This window comes from Bos indicus x Bos taurus, chromosome 4 (genome assembly GCF_003369695.1).
Source record: "Bos indicus x Bos taurus breed Angus x Brahman F1 hybrid chromosome 4, Bos_hybrid_MaternalHap_v2.0, whole genome shotgun sequence".
In the NCBI taxonomy this organism is placed as follows: domain Eukaryota; kingdom Metazoa; phylum Chordata; class Mammalia; order Artiodactyla; family Bovidae; genus Bos; species Bos indicus x Bos taurus.
This window is the reverse complement of record NC_040079.1, coordinates 66,205,602-66,223,267: the sequence shown is the minus strand read 5'-3', so window position 1 is coordinate 66,223,267 and position 17,666 is coordinate 66,205,602. Positions and strand designations below refer to the sequence as shown.

Genomic DNA, 17,666 nt, shown 5'->3' with positions numbered 1-17,666 from the left:
TATTTCCAAATGTTCTTGGATTGTATGTCATTATTTGAAACTGAACAGGTCTACAATTCATCTCATGGTCAGCCTCAAACTATATTCAGCTATTCTTCATGATTTCCTAAATTTCAGTTCCCTTTCTGAACTAACTGAACTAGACAATGAATGACAATCCTGATTAAAATGCATTAATCTGACTGCTACTCTAGTTCTGGGCCAGGACTCCTCGATACAATCCTGAAACCCTAAAGAAAACCTTCACTGCCCACACACGGCATGACTCTTGAGGTTGAAAATGGACTGAAATCCAGGATAAGCCTGGCTGCTGCACTTAGCTGTTACTGTTTCACCTAATGAAAACATCATCTAAACTCACCATCAAAGAACAAATTAAAACCCTGATATATTAATAAGGTTATTAGGTTATTCAGTTCTTCTGTCCACTTAGCCTATTATTCTTTCCACTAAGCTGGGTTTCTAAATAGCCTCTTCACTCAGCTACCCCACACCCCAATGCTTCCCGGCCACTCTATCTGTATCTCCATTGTTTTATTTCCTCCTCACCCACCTCCTGTGTGAGTGCTGCTGCTGCTGCGAAGTCGCTTCAGTCATGTCCGACTCTGTGCGACCCCAGAGACGGCAGCCCACCCGTCTCTGTGATTCTCCAGGCAAGAACACTGGAGTGGGTTGCCATTTCCTTCTCCAATGCATGAAAGTGCAAAGTGAAAGTGAAGTCGCGTCTGACTCCTAGCGATCCCATGGACTGCAGCCTACCAGGCTCCTCCGTCCATGGGATTTTCCAGGCAGGAGTACTGGAGTGGGGTGCCATTGCTAAGCTAATTCAAATTCTTAGAGCAGTGGTCTAAGCTTGTGTACAAAACCAACCATAGGTGGAGTCCACACACAGTAGATAGCTGTCTATCTCTTCTTTCAGGTGTCAACTAGTATAAAAGAAGTTTTGAGGTGTTTCTGTTTCAAATCTCAAATTATATACTTTAGAACCTTGTAAAATCTTTGCCTTTCATTAAATGGATGGATATAACTTACTACAGATCATATATTACAAAGTGCTTTTCCTAAACTCAAAAGGAAGTGTATTTAAATATTTACCTTCAGCCCTAAAGTAACACCACTTATAATTTGATAGATGATTTTTTAAAGAACAGTTGACTTAATATTTCAAGTAAATAAGCAATGATTTATATGTACAGAATAATTTATACTTTGACATAGTCAACGCTGATCATACCTGTTCTCCATACACACATTCACACACTCTTCTTTGTATTACCGTTTCAATTAGCTTGCTGGGTGAGAAAAGAAAATTATTAAAATCCTATTTTCCAATGGACTGGCAAATATTGCATCAGAAAGCAGAATTCTAAACCTTTCTCCCACACAATTATTCTGACATGGAATGGAAGGCACTGTGCCTGAGAAAACAAAACAAAACATCATCCTAGCACATTAAGTATTTTGAGGAACACAGCAATATATCTTGCCAAAGTCACAGAAAATTTGTTTCTGGAGGCTCAGATTATAATGTTATAGTCAGATCATGAAGTCCTATTATTATCCTTCCACTAAAGTACTAGTACTTCTCGAAGTTTTTTGTTTTTTTTTTTTTGGCCTCTTTTAGCTCAAATATTTGCACTCCCTTCAATCTCCCCATTTCATCTCCCTTGAGGATTGCAGCGATTTCTGAGATATCAACTATGACGTCTGTGAAATGTTGAAGAGTAAGTGCCTGCGTTCTCCAATTTATGTCCCTTACTTGCTTCATCATTTACTAAATAGTTATGATAAGTCACATACCAGGCTCTGTGCTTGAAGCTAAAAGATGGATAAAACCAAGTCTTTGCCTTCAGTAAGATTACATTTTAGTGCAGAAAGAGTTAAACTCCAGTCTCATTTTGTATTTGGAAGACACTGTGGGGACCCAAAAGAAGAGTAATCAGCCCAAAATTGGGGCATCAGGAGATGATGCTTGAGTTCTGAAAAAAATATGGAGAGGTCATGAAGGCGAAGTAAGTTATAAGAAATATAAGGAAAAGTGGCAAAGTCAGTCAGCTATGTCGTTAAATGTGTGTGCTTGCAGTTGAAGGCACAATTTCAAGTGCAAGGAGAGAAGAGGAAGTGGTGAGGTCAAGGAAAGATATTTTTACCAGTGATTCTCAAGGAAGGAGGGGGTGGAACCTATTTGAATCACCTAGTGGGCTTTTCAAACTGACCTGCTCAATTGTGTACATCTCCTTTGAAGCCTGTGTGCCCCACCCAGACTGCCTCTCAGAGTCATGGCTATCTTCCTCCTACTCATGATCTGATGCAGGGGGAGATACACTGCAAAGGGGAGAAAGAAAAATCTAAACACAAGACAGAGAAAAGTCATAAAGGTAAGAAGTCAAGAGGCTAGTTTAAAGACAAGCAGAGGGTACCAGTAAAATGGGAGAGGACTGGGCTGAAGTCCATCCATATATGTCCAAAGCTTTCCTGAAGAACTTCTTAGCATTCCCAATTCACCAAGTCTATAACTAATTCCTCATTTTATCTATGGTAATAGTTCATTACTAAAATACAAAAAGATCATAAAGGTGATCAAAGTACAGATGCTTACTATATAGCAGTATTCTGGGTTTACATAATTGCAACTATGGAATTTCTGTATCATGGAGAGAAAAGAAATATAATGTTTCAAAAAAATATGCAATGGGCATAAAATGATACCCTTTAGAGAAATCATAAGTATCTGGCTACATTAGCACAACAGGGCTTCCCAGGCTGCCTATGGACTGATCCCTTCCAGTCTCACCTCTCCTAATTTGACTCCTCAGCAGCAAAGTACTTGATGGTTCTCTGAACAAAACACCTTATTTCACAGGCCCCCTTCAGTCTTTTTGAATGCCTCTTTCAACTCCCTTTCCTTCTGTTAACCTTCAGGTCTCCATCCAGGCATTACCTTGTCTAGAAAGCTGACACTGCTGACCCTTCCTTCCCTGTGTGCTCCTTCATGACAATGATGATAACAGCATCCAAGTACTTCATCCAGGCCAGGCTCTGTTATAACTCAAACTGAATGCAGTATCAACTCAAACACTCTTCCAACCATCCTATGATATAGGTGACTAATTTTATCCCTATTTTATAGTAAGCCACTGAGGTACAAAGAGGTTAAGTGACCTACTCAAGGACACATCATGGGCCACTAGTAAAGCCAATGTTTGAACTGAGCAGACTGGCTCTAGAGTTTGTGCTCTGACCACTAGGCTATGTGGCCTCTCTGATTTAAAACAAGACTGATCCTCAGTACTGCCATGCATATGATGCTCCTGACTCTTGTTCAACAGTTATACTCAATGAACTGCTGGGACTAGATATGCAATTTCTCTGTAAGTACTTAATCTATGTTTCAGGATGAAAGTGAAAAGTGTTCGTCACATCCAACTCTTTGTAACCCTATGGACAGTAGCCTGCCAGGCTCCTTTGTCTGTGGTATTTTCCAGGCAACGTACTGGAGTGGGTTGCCATGTCCTTCTCCAGGGGAATCTTCCCAAACCAGGGATTGAACCTGGGTTTCCTACACTGCAGGCAGATTTCTCTCTCTCTTTTTTTTTTTTTTAACCATTTGAGCCACAAGAGAAGCCCACTATGAAATATGTTAAATAGCAAATATCACTAAAAAGTATAAAATCTCCTCAAAGTATCTTTGTTGAAACTTAGTTTTTACAAAATCATAATAGCATCATTGGCACACGTGTTAGGATTTACTATTCCTATAAGGAAAAAATCATATTAGAGTCTAATGAAAGCTCTTAGCAATTTGAATATTATATGATACTAAATTATACTATAATTATTTCAAAGGTCAAGAATCTTAAACATGTCTTAAAAAATCTCTACCTGGGTGATGCAATCAAGAAATTGAAGTAATGTATGTATGAATATTTAATTATACAAACAAGTAGGAATCTACTAATTTAATAATATTCAAATAAAATATACAGTATTTCCCCACATGGGTATTTTTTTTTCCTCTATTGCATAAAAGGAACTTTTTAAAAGAACATATTTTAAATGAGTATGAGCACATATTTTACTTTCCAGTGCTAGTTTCATGGAGGTGGTTTGGAATAAAACATTGCATCACTTATTAACAATGAAGCTATTGTACTGGGCATGACTGTAAATTTAAGAAAAACATTTCGACTCAGACCCAGTCAAGCTTCTTCAGGAACTTACAGTCTAGCAGGGAAGGAAAATGGACACAGAACATAGGTACGAAAATTGCTTTTAAAATTTTAGTTGGAAGAGTTTAAAGAAGGCAAATGTATACTAATCACAAGATCCTTGCCTGACCCACAGCTGGGATGATATCAACATCCCATGTGATGCTGGAAAGGCCAGTAAATTACCTTTCTTCAGAGAACTTTAAGGCAACCTAACACAGTGGTGTCGAGGCTAGACCATGGAGCCAGAATGATCTAGGTGTGAATCTCATTTCTCTCATGCACTAATTGAGTTTGGTGCATTCACTTAGTGTCCTCATTTATAACTAGATAATTACATACAGTTCATAGAATTACAGTGCTGTTGGGAGGATTAAATGACTTCATGTGCATGAAGCAGGTAGAAAAGTTACGTAGATTAGAATAATCTATGGTACAAATCTTCGTAACTGAATCAACATAGCTTAAAAAGAGAACTCTGATGGAACCCATGTCTATTTGTCCTGAAGCCTTAAATAATCCACATTAAAGACATATGAAAAGATGTCACCAACTCACTGATGCAATTGTGAGGCTGAGTCAATCCTTACCTCTGTATAAGCAATGGGCTCACATCATAGCAGTGTTTCCCAAACTGTCGTCAAAGCAGCCCTTAATGAAACACTATGAAATAGCTATACATTTAATTTCATCATCTGAACCAGAAAAATGCCTCTCTGGTTATCACTGTTGTTTATGTGCAATACAAAAATCATAACCACAAACACTGTTTATCCAGAAAAAAAACAGATTGCCAGACCAGGCAAGGTTAAGTATTTTTGTGGTTTTCAGCAAATACCATTTTGCTACTTGTTTGCTTATTTTGCTGTAAGAATAGGCATTAACAATGTAAACTTAAAATTTTTTTTTAAATTTCTATCCATTTTTAATAGTATCACAAATCAGGCCTCTTCAAGACCTACTGTTCTCACATATAGGCCTCCAGAAATCCAAATGCTGTCACTGTTTAAAGAAACTCTTTACAGTAGCCCAGACTTGGAAGCAACCTCAGTGTCTATTGACAGATGAATGGATAAAGATGATGCTGTACATATATACAAAGGACTATTACTCAACAATAAAAAATAAATAATGCTATAAAAAGAATGAAATTATGGTATTCACAGAAACATAAATGGACCTAGAGATTCTCATACTATGTGAAGTCAGTCAGAAAGACAAATATCATGATACTGTTTATTATGTGGAAGCTCAGAAAATGATAGAAATTAACTTTATTTACAGAATAGAAATAGACTCACAGACTTTGAAAACAAACTTATGAATGTGGAAAGGAGGTGGGGGAAGGATAAATTAGGAAATCGGGATTAACATATGCACACTATATAAAAACAGGTAAATAGCACACAGAACTATACTCAATATCTTACAATATCCTATAATAGATAAAAATGTAAAAAAGAATATGTATATGTTTAAATGAATCTCTTTGCTATACACCTGAAACTAACACAACCCTGTAAATCAATTATATGTCAATATACTGAACTAAATTTTTTAAATTAAAAAAAATTTCTGCCATTGTTTTATTCCACAGACATTAGATTTCTGCTTACCATGATTCATATATTTTATACACCAAAAGACCTGCTCTGAGAACAAAGCAGCTCTGCTATAAAGCAAGCACCACGGAATCTTGGAACTGAAACTAACTTCTTTTTCAGTTTCTAACCAAAGCATTTTCTTTAAAAAAAAAAGAAAAGTCCCAGAGAACAAACTTACCTTTAAAACTGAAGGCCAGAAGAAACAACAAAATTTGAAGGTATAACCTTAAATAGCAGCAAAAGCAGGACAATGTCTATCTTTGAGAAAATATGAAATAGGACAATGGAATTTTCATCTTAATTCAAGTAATCACAAAGAAAGGTACTATCAGGTTAAATTGTATAGCAAAGCAGTGAAATAAGTGGGCAGGACATAGTAAAATATACTTAGACAATTCCATTGGTGTTTGCTGTTCCTCATTCCCCTAATCCAATATGGAACAGATTTTGTGATAAGAGAAGGATTACAAGGAACTTCCCTTATCCACACCTTTATCCACCCTTATCCACAGCAGCCATAAGGATGGGTGGGTGAGGGGGGAAGAGGAACATGAGAGGGGAAAAGCAGGAAGAGAGAGGGAGGGAGGGCAGAATTTTACTTCATTTATGTACTATTCCCTGGAGAAGGAAATGGCAACCCACTCTTGCCTGGAAAACCCCATGGATGGAGGAGCCTGGGAGGCTGCAGTCCATGGGGTCGCAAAGAGCTGGACATGACTGAGCGACTTCACTTCACTTCACTATGTACTATTGGTTTTCCTCTTTCTTCATATGTTAGTTACAAAGCTGCATTCTTCCATTAGAAATAAATTCAGAGATGGTATTAAAAAATAGGCAAAAATATGTAAAACTCCATAAGCTATTTCAAGTTGGACTGCCATGCAAATATTACCATTCTTTAAAATCAGTAAATATCAGATGGAAAATTAGAGGTTAGGAGCACAATAGGAAAAGTCAAATGTATAAAACAAGTAGATTTTAATTGCATTCAATTATTTCACCCAATCACCTAGAAGCAAAGATCCTCTAAAGAAAATTGCATTGCCTTCCCAACTCCTTAGAGAGCCAGTTTAGTTAACAGCCTACCTATGCTTCAGAGATGACCATGCAGCTTACATGTCAAACTCATTTTAAAGTGTCAATCATGTCCTTTTCAATCTAATTAGTTTGGAAAGTAGTGTCACTGACCTGGAACTATGCAGACCATTTATTATCATATCATTTGATCAACCTAACACTTTACCTCAGTTGAGTTTGAGACACCTGTAGCCAAAATGTAATATCCTTTCTCCCACTCATGACTAGTAACTCTCGATACAATTTCCTATTTACAACTCAATTTATCTCGATGAATAAGCATGGCCAACTTCACAGAAGCATCCCCAGAATTTCCTTTATTTAAAATTTCATGATAATTTAAATAGAAAAGTGAATAAGGAAAATATTTGTATTATATATATGTAAAATATATATATACACACACACACGTTTGTGTGTGTGTGTGTGTATAAGATTTGAGTTTTTGATACCAATGAACTGCTAAAAGGAGAAGAGAAAGAGCAGAGGAACATGCATATATGCTGAGAGAAATATGGGACCTTGAACTTGAGGGAAAGTGACTTTTTAACATAAATTCACAAGTCATTTTTATAAAAGGAGTTTGTAGGTTATAAACCCAATGCCATCAGATGGGCTTGTGTTATAATAAAGGAAAACTTTTCCTGCTTCATAGTATTTCATTAATGAGGTAATTGCTAATTCTTGAGAGGTCAGAGAACACTGCCCAGTGCCTCTAAGGGAGGATCTAGAGGCCAGACCACCATGAGCTTGGAACAAGGCAGAGCTGGGCGAGGGGCACTGCCTTTGACAGCACTGGCAACTGGAAGATGCTAGCCAGTCAAGCAAGAGTTCACCTAGCCCTTTCTCTGTCAAGAGCATGAAAATTACCAAATTTTTGCTTTAGTTTTGCCTATTTAAAAACTGAAAAATACAAGCAGGTATCTCAGATTCAGAGATTTACATACTGAATCAGGGACTGAAAAAATACATACAATCATATTCCACCAAAACATGGTATTCATATTTTTAAATGTGGTTTAAAAAGAAGTATAGCAGCTATATTTAAAGTTATGACTGTTCACTCCAGATTAAAGCAGGATGTCAGCTGCCAATGCTTCCGTTATAGCCTGGGCTTTCCTTTGGGGAAGTTGCATTTTACCAAAATTCCTGTTTGGAGTCAAAGTAACATTCTTCATACATTTGCTTGATTAAATAGTTCTTAGTGAATATGAGTTTACATCTGGTCAAGTAAAACATGCATATGCATCACACTTACCTTCCGGTGAAGAGCCTGTCTTTTGGGAAAAGACAGCATTTACTTTACTCTTCTTACTGATGTCACTGTTTACAGACAAGCTGGAGTGAATTTTTCTATGCATTTTTTGAGAAACGGGTGCTGAAAGTCTTCGATTCTCTGCAGATACGTGTTTGGCCCCGTGGTGGATTCCATTGCCATTGCTCAGACTTGGGTGGCCATTCTTTATCTTGCTTATTTCCTCCTCACTTTCCTGTGCTGCAGTTTGAAGCTGAGGCAAGCGCTGAGGTTGGGCTAAGTGAAAAAAAGAAAAACAGGAAATATTTATCCAGTTTAAAAAATGAGTATTTGAAAATAATCAAAATCCAATCAGTAACAGACTTTCTTGGGTTTCATCCATGATCCTAACAGGGGGTGGGGGAGGGACACGCAAATGAATACAGAGAAAGCATAATTAGGAAAAGAGAAATGGAAAGGGTTCATCAAGAGTAGCTTTACATAAGGGACACAAAAAGAAGAGGAAAAAACGGTGCTTCTTTTTTCTTTAAGTAAATTTAAGTTGGAAATCTGCAAAAGGTAATTCAAAACTCATTCAACAGCTAAGTCCCAGGTCCTATTTTGGGTGCTACAGACACTGCAGTATTATCTGAGTATCCCTGATTATGATAAACTACTCAACTGCCTTTTGAGATGAAAGGAAAGGAACAATGAATTCAAGCATCAAAGCTGGATAAGACAGTGTGTTATATTGTTTTCTTTTTAATTCCACTTTAAATTCTGAAGAAAATCTTTTCCATATATATATTTTTAATTTTAAAATAAACCATTTATGGAAACTTTGGAATAGAAGAGAACTTCCTTAATCTGATAGAACACATTTATCAAAATTTACAGTCAGTGCTGCAGAAGTGCTCCCATTTGGTCAGGACCAAGGAAAGAATGCCTACCTTTACCATCTTACGCGACACTACGCTGGCAAAAGCAATGAACACCGAAAAGAAAAAACATGTCTGAGTCCTGGAAAGAAGAAACATTTTTGAGATGGATACATAATTGAATATTCCAGGAGAAATCTAAGAGACTATACAGTCTGAAAAACTAAGAATTTAGTAAGATGTATACATGATAAACTATATTAAATTCAGTGAAGTTCTATAAGGCAACAGCAAGCAACTAGCAAAGATGCAAGAAGTGAACTCTTTACAGAAACAACAAAAGAAAACAAGCCAACAACAAACAAACAAACAAACAAAAAAAGCCTATAAGTATCTAGGAATTAAGCTAGGAAAAAGCGGGGAGAGACTCTATGGCAAAACTGACCAAACATAACTGACATTAAAAAAAAAAAACAACTAACAAATGAAAAGATTATAAGTATGTTGATTCTGGTAATATGGTAATTATCCCCAATTTATGTAATGCAATTCCCATAAAAATTCTAAAAGGCTTATTTGTGGAACCTGACAAACAGATCAAAAATTTTATAAGTAAGAGCAGTCAAGAATCACTAAGGAAATTTTAAGGAAGAAAAACAGGATTGTGGGATTTGACTTAGATAAAGTCTTACCTTGAAACTACAGTAACTAAAGTAAAAAGTGAAAGTGAAGTTGCTCAGTCACGTCCGACATTTTGCGACCCCATGGACTGTAGCCTACCAGGCTCCTCCGTCCATGGAATTTTCCAGGCAAGAGTACTAGAGTGGGTTGCCATTTTCTTCCCCAGGGGATCTTCCCTACCCAGGGATCGAACCCGCGTCTCCCGCATTGCAGGCCATCTGAGCCACCAGGGAAGCCCAAATCATATAAATGGTTCATATATATCACTCAAATCTTTTTTTTTCTTTTTCGGCCACACAGCATGTGGGATTCTTGGTTCCCCAATCAGGGATTGAACGCACACCCGCTGTGAAAGTCTTGGAGTCTTAACCACTGGACCACCAGTGACGGGGCTTTCCCAGTGGCTCAGCAGAGGGCCTGCCAATGCAGGAACGGTGAGTTCAATCCCTGGGTCAGGAAGATCCACTGGAGGAGGAAATGGCAACCCACTCCAGTATTCTGGCCTGGCGAATCCCATGGACAGAGGATCCTGGTGGGCTACAGTCCTTGGGGTCGCAGAGTCAGATACGACTGAATACACACGCACACACGGACTGAGACAGTATGGCATTGGTCCAGACACAGACATAAACCAATGGAACAGGAGAGCAAGTCACCAAAATACTTGTGTATGCAAATGCATCTGTCTCTGATACAAAGACATTTCAGATGTTTTCAATGTTTATAAATGAAGAATTTAAAAGAAAAATATAAAAATATTTTATTGGCATGACACTAAAAATGGAAAATTAATTTCTTTGGACAACAAATCACAAAACAAGCATAGTGACGAGTGATCATCTATGCTGCCCAGCATTTCTAAAGATCCTCATGGATTTTGATAACTTCCTCTGACTCATCCCTATAGTCCTCGAGTTAGAAGGCACGTATGTAACTTACATTCTACCAAGCAGAAGCGCAACTCACATGCAGAAGTATGGATGCAAGATGGCAGCCACACCCGGGTGGTAGAGCCTCTCAGCAGAGACAGTAAAGAAGGCATGTGTAGATCTTGGCAGTGGGTGCAGTGTCTGGTGTCCACTTCCTAGCAGATCAGTGGGCAAAGCATGCAGTAGTAGTAAGTTTTTTCATTAGGAAAGCACCAATTTGGTGGGCGTGATCCTTGGCTGTAAAATTCCTGGGAGAGTCTATATGCAACTGATAAATATTTTCTATTTAAATTAGCTAAAATGGATTCTGGTTTTTGAAGCTCAGAGTCCTGATCTCCCCACCAAATGTTATCTATTTACATTGGTTAAGTAATGAATTCTTAAAATCAACATTTATCTTGCTGGTATAGGTCCTATGCAGAGTTATCAATCATAGAATTTCAGCAAAAAAACAGCAACAGCAAAAACCATTTGGTGTCAAATTGTACTATTTTATCATTTCCTGGAATTTCAAAATACAAAGCAGCTGTTTTAATTAGTCTTTTCTGTTTAAGATTATGAACAGTTATGAAATGTTAATTAAATCTGAATACTAGGAGGTCTTCGACTTAGAAATAAGTATAGCACACAACACTGTAACAGGTACACACAGAACTGATGATGGTGAAAATGGACTAATTATCTGTTATCTTGGGACTACCTAAGACTTCATAAATAGTTTTGACAAATTAGACAGGTCTTTAGCACACATTGTTTACTTCCATTCTTGTTCACATATGCTATGTCTCTTGAGGAAAAATATCTTAGCATACCAGACTACTTTATTCCTCATGAATGTACACATTGTAAGAAAAAAGTTTATTATTATTCTTTTACTTAACAAAAGCATCCTTTCATACCAAGTTTATTAATGTTAATACCCAATTTATAAAACTAATATATGAACTCTTAATCAGTTTTTTAGTGACAAAGGAGAATAATTATCTAAACATTTAATACTTGGGAATAGCACAGAGTAATGGCTGTAAAATTTATCAAAATGTTTTGTTTTCCTCCTAATTTCTGATGCAAAGAAAAAAAGAAGAAAATGGTTACTTCTCTGCTTAGCAACTATATATGTCCTTCTCAAGGCTAAAATTGACAATCAAGGCTTGTGCAAAAGGAGATCTATTTCTTATGGGTGTGCAATCATTTGATCTAGAGATTAATTTGCTGCTCCTGTAACTTCTTGTATCAACTAGAATGACATCCTAATGACTGCTATTGAACATAGAACCAGTTATGCATATGTATTTAACGGGATGCCAAAGAAGATAGTTAAACCTAATTTGGTGTTCTTTTCAAAGCTCTTTCCAGTAATCTCACCAAATAAATGGAATGTTTTGGACCACTTCTTCTCTGAAAAGAATAATTCAAGCAATTGAGAGCTGGGTTAAGTTGAAATGTTATTGACCAATGCTGTGGAGACTTATCAATAAAAAAATGCCCTGTCATATTCCATAATCCAAAATCAATTTATAATTATTATGTAACAAGCATTGCCTATAAATAAAAATAAAGGTGGTAAAAGATAATCAGGTCTTGCCACCAAATTCTAAAACCGACAGATCTGACCTATTCCTACCATCAAAATTGACTATTTGCAAATTACTGTATATGGTCAGAGTGACATTCAAACATATTCTTAATGATTTATCTACATTTCAGTCCTCAAAATTGTATCTATTTCTGTTGGCAGGTAAATGATGGTACATTCATTTTTGTTTCACTGCCACCTAATTTTTAGTATAGTTTGTATTATGGTCAATAACCAAGTATTCCTTTTTCACTCCAATTTCTTAACATTGTGATTTTGTCAGATGCAAGCAAATATAAGCAAATCAAAATTGGATAAAACCTAGATATATGAGTTATATTAACAGACATTCAACTTCATTGATGCTTTTTCAGAGATGTGACTTAAATCTTACAGTAAATGTACAACTAAAACCAAATCAGAAACATGATTGCATTCTTGAATAAAGAACAAAAACGTCTGACTGATTAAACCATAACTACTTAGCTTTAAATAGATTTTTTTCCCTTACTGTGTAAAAGTTGTGTATGGCTTTAAAAAAAAAAAAAAAGCACACTAATATGGGAACGACACAATGCTTCTTAAAACACAAGTGATGCCTAGGGACCCTCGCTCTCCCTTTAATGATCCACTGCTCTCATTCAGCTGTCTTTCTTTTTTCAAATCTTTACATATGTGACAGCTCTCAAAAGTAGACCCTAGACCATCTGGCATTTTCAGAGGTGGAACTTGTGCAAATTCAGCTCTATTGGGAGTGCACTGCTATCTTCTGCCTGCGTTATAAAGGGACAATAGAATGTAGAACTTATGAGTTGTTTTGAATTATTCATTTTTTTGCCTGTATATTCAAGAAATTTTACAAACTCTGCATTTTGTACTACATAATCACATGCGTTAAAGGTACAAAGAAACTTTTTGACACCTCTTTTCTACAGAAAGCTGGCATTTTGTTTGATATGTGAACATTCAGCATCTGTTATATCATTCTAAACAGGATGGGTGCTTCCACAAAAGACCCCATTTTAAACTTACTCTATATGAGCAAAAAAAAAAAATGTATTCTTGAGATTCAGTAACGAATGCAATACACATCAAAATTTCAAATACCAGTTATTTGAACATTCAGCATCTCCAAACCTGGATAGCATTGGTCACCTGCTTACCATATGTGTAAAGATTTTTTAAAAAATCATTTCTCACACAATGCAGCATGATTGTAATTTTAACATCCATGATGAATAGTTACAAATGTCTTAAGAAATACTATGCTTTCTAGGTTCAAATATTTTCAATCAGGAAGGAAACCGATAGAATTAGATCTAGTGATTTTCAATAAGAATAATAAGTATGGGAGTAATGAGTCAATAGCATGAACTTCTTTTGATAATTTAAAAAAAAACTGGGTGATACTGGAGCTAGTAATAACTATACTTGAGACTGCAGCTGCTGGAGGAGCAATATAAAGCAACGTTCTGCTATAACATATAATCTATTAGCATGTGCAAGTCATCTTCAGTTGCTGGTCTCTTTACACAAGTCAGATTTAATAAAATTACAAAAGAATTCTCATGCCATTTAGTCAGTTTAAATGGCTGTTGCACATATCCAAAAAAAAAAAAAAAAAAAACCACCTGAATTAAACGCTTAGGATTTAAAATTGTCAGTAACAAAATGATCAAAATAGAAAACGGAGAATAGAATGTGGAAGGGGGAAACTGACTTGGTATAAACCGAATTTACTCTTCCTAGGGATAGTTACAATGCTTTTGTTGGGTCCCCAGTACTATGCTACTCCTTGGTAACTATGAGACAGACAAAGAGACACCCACCCACCCACCCCCCAACACACACACATACACATGTAGACTTTATATATACTTATAACAAAATAGCATTTTATTAAATATACATAAAATATACATCTACATACAATAATAGGTTTAAAAGTTATTCATTTCAATATGCACTAATAGGACTAAACTATATTATTGATACTTATTGTTTTAATGTAAATTTAGGCTAAAATCAACTAAAATAAATGTGCTATTAGACAACTTGAATCAGCATGAAACAAACTTTTCTCAGTGTACAGACCCAGCATTCTAACACACAGTCTGGAAGCTCCTGGCAATTTCTGTTCCCTTAGTTCCCCTCCAAAGGCCTTCTGAAATTTATTTCTCTCTCAAGCTTCTAAACTTTTCCATCACATCTTTTCCATCTTCATTTTACTTAATGTGTATACTAACATATTGAGATATATTTTGGAATTATAATTTTTTTTAGAATCTTGACCATTTAAGAGTCCCAATTAAATCCTGTGCTTATGTGACTGGGATATCACAGGATAGAGGGGATTGTTCTTTGATGCTCTCATATAGAGTAGCAATTTTAACAGTGATTCCTTTTTAATTATTGCAAAATAAATCATCAAATGTCAGGGGTTGGAGGTACTTCTTCCCCAAACAAAAGAATACAACTTTTAGAAGTCTGGAGAATTGAGCACTTTTCTCCATTGCACAAAGAACATTTAGGAAGTACTTGAACATCTTTAAGTATAGTCTGGAAGAGGGTGACTGCTAGCTGTTTCCCGGATCCATCCTCCCCATCTTTCCCGGCTATGGCGCTAACCCATTTCCCAGCATTCCTTGCAGTTTGTTTCAGCCACGTGACCGTGTTTGCTCTGAAGGGCTGAAGAGAAGAATTTATTTCTGTCACTTCTAGGCCTAGACCTTACAACTTGGGTATGTCCTCCTTATGCTTCTTTTTCCTTGCACTTGGCAGCAACCCAGCTTTGACCACGGCTGAGGGAAATACCTTAAGGGATATTGGAGAAACCAAACAGCAAGAATCTGCATGGCAGCAGAGGAGAGCCTCTTACTGACCTGGAATGCTCATCTCATGCTGTTACATAAGAAATAAACTTGAATTTAGCCATGGGATTAATGCTGCGACTCATGATAAAACATAGCTTCTACCAATGCCTATGAACAACTACGTAAAGTACATCTACATATAATATACATAAACTGTCCCTAGCCCCAAAGATCCAAAAGACATCATACTTCACTAGCGAAAAAGAAGCAAAACAATCTAATAGTAGTGGAAAGACCACTGCTGAATACATAGACTCTGCTGGATCTTAGAAAGCAACTGCTCAACTTTATAAGGTGGGAGCCAGTTATCACTGAGGGATAATCATGCATGTTGTGATTCTGTAGGCAAAGTATCCCAGCCTTACTCCACCACTCTAGCACAGTGATACAACTCTGTCAAATTCTACCTTTACCATGGCTAGAAGGAAATCCAGCAGGGTGACCAACCATCCCAGCTTGCTCAGGACTGAAGGAGGTGCTGGAAGGCAGAACTAATGGTTTTAGAACTAGGACAGTCCCAGGCAAACTGGGACCAGTCAGTCACCTTAATATCAGGAGAATTTGTACACAAGTATTTTCTTCAACAAGATACTAGCAACAACAATAGTGGGAAGTGTGTACGCTTTGACAAACAAGACCCACTAAGGCTTGAATTTTGGAGCCAGTATTTCCTGGTTCTCTGAGCTTGAGAAAATTACTGCATCCCCCTGGGCAGTAGGATGTTCATTGCCAAAATGAGAGGAGATGATAGATCTCATGGACCTGGAAGGGTTTGTCTTCCCAGTTCCACCCTACTGATCTCTCCCTCCTCACTCTCCCCTACTTAACCCACACCCCATTTGATTCTGATTTATTAGTTGGCTTTTATTTTTTATTCTGTGTTACCAGATACTTTCCTCCCTTATAAGTCAACCCCAAACCTTCTGGTAAATAAGCAGATTTCAAATAAATATACAGAGAAATAAATTTAAAAAATAAAGACCATTAGCAAAAGTGATCTACATTTTCTTTTTAATATCTTCATGTATTACAGAAAAGTCCCCAGGGAGTACACCAAAGAATAATACAAATCTTTATTACATCCCCTCCAAGTGGAGCTTTTGTTGCATCATGTTTTTATCCTCAAATGGATGACAAATTTGGCTTCACTTCATGCCAGCCTTTGAATATCATAGTTTTTACTTAACTTACCTGGATAAGAGGAGCCCATCACCCATACATTTGAGAATAGACTATTTTCAGTTTAAGTTAGCAGGTTTCATTATGGATTGCTGTCTGCAAGCTTCATTTATTAAAAGAACATATTGTCCACCTATATAATCCCATAGTGAAGACGGGGCCTCTGGTTGCTGTGGTCTCCTTTGTTCTCTGACTCAATAGGTATTTTCCATCATTTGATTTAACTGATAAAGTGACCTCTGCTTATAAGTATTTATAATTCTATGTGTGTGTGTGCTAATCGCTCAGTTGTATCCGACTCTTGCAACCCCATGGACTGTAGCTTCCTAGGCTCCTCTGTCCATAGGGATTCTCCAAGCAAGAATACTGCAGTGGGTTGCCATTTCTTTCTCCAGTTATAATTGTATAGTAAACATATACATAAATATGTTAATATTTTACAGAGAATAAATAGCCTAAACAGTGCTTTCTGTATGCCTGAAAACACATTAATAAAAAGATAGCACAATCCAAAAATCTATTTTACCTAAGGCCATGGCAACCCACTCCAGTATCCTTGCCTGGAGAATCCCACGGACAAAGGAGCCTGGTAGGCTACAGTCATGGGGTCGCAAAGAGTCGGACGTGACTGAGCGACTCACACACACACACATATATACATATACATGGAATACGTTTAGGTACAAAGGGATTTCCTTTGTGTGTTTTATTTTAAGATCAATTAGTGGGCAAGCAGAAGTTTGAAAAGTCCTACTGTTATCATGTTATGTTTCAACAAATAGAAGTTTTTTTCTCAAAATTCTCAAAACAATAGTAAGTTAGGAAGTATCAGGTAGTTACACCTCACTTCAAAAGTCATACCATTAATTAAACATTTTATTGACCTTGCTAGTATTTCACCATGAGGCTTATAGGGAAAGATTTTTTAAACTATTATTTGTTTTTAGAAGTAATCACTTTAAAATCACCTGATTTTCTATCACAAAGGGATAGAACATATCAAATATTATCTTTTCAAATAACATATCAAAAACACTTAGCCAAGTTAGCATTTACAAACATTAGGCAGCATATACAAAAGTAAAATTAGGGTGGATGGCACCTAAAAAAGCATATACTGAAAATTCCAAATATCTGAAATTTTCAGATTCATCCAGTTTTTACATACTGATTGCAGCTTTGAAGGACCACAAAGCATATCAGAAGACATCCCATTACGAAGCATGCAATACTCTTAGGTTTCAACTTAACATACACATTGAGATATCTAGATAGGTGTAGAAGTGCTTTCTGGCATAGGTCCTAGACCCAGTCTGCTACTGGGTGCGTTTAGTCCTCCTCCATGTGATAAGGGAGAGGATACAATGGTTAGATAGCATCACTGACTCAGTGGATATGAATCTGAGCAAACACTAGGAGACTGTCAA

General features: G+C 36.7%; 1 protein-coding gene across 3 annotated transcripts in view; it reads right to left on the bottom strand.

Moving 5' to 3' along the window:
* Positions 1-17,666, bottom strand: part of MDFIC (MyoD family inhibitor domain containing) — a 98,369-nt gene that overhangs the window by 27,375 nt on the left and 53,328 nt on the right. For all 3 annotated transcript variants that reach the window (XM_027539579.1, XM_027539582.1, XM_027539581.1), the window contains exon 4: positions 8,148-8,420. In XM_027539579.1, the coding sequence (XP_027395380.1) occupies positions 8,148-8,420 (273 nt within the window). The remainder of the gene's footprint in view (positions 1-8,147; positions 8,421-17,666) is intronic.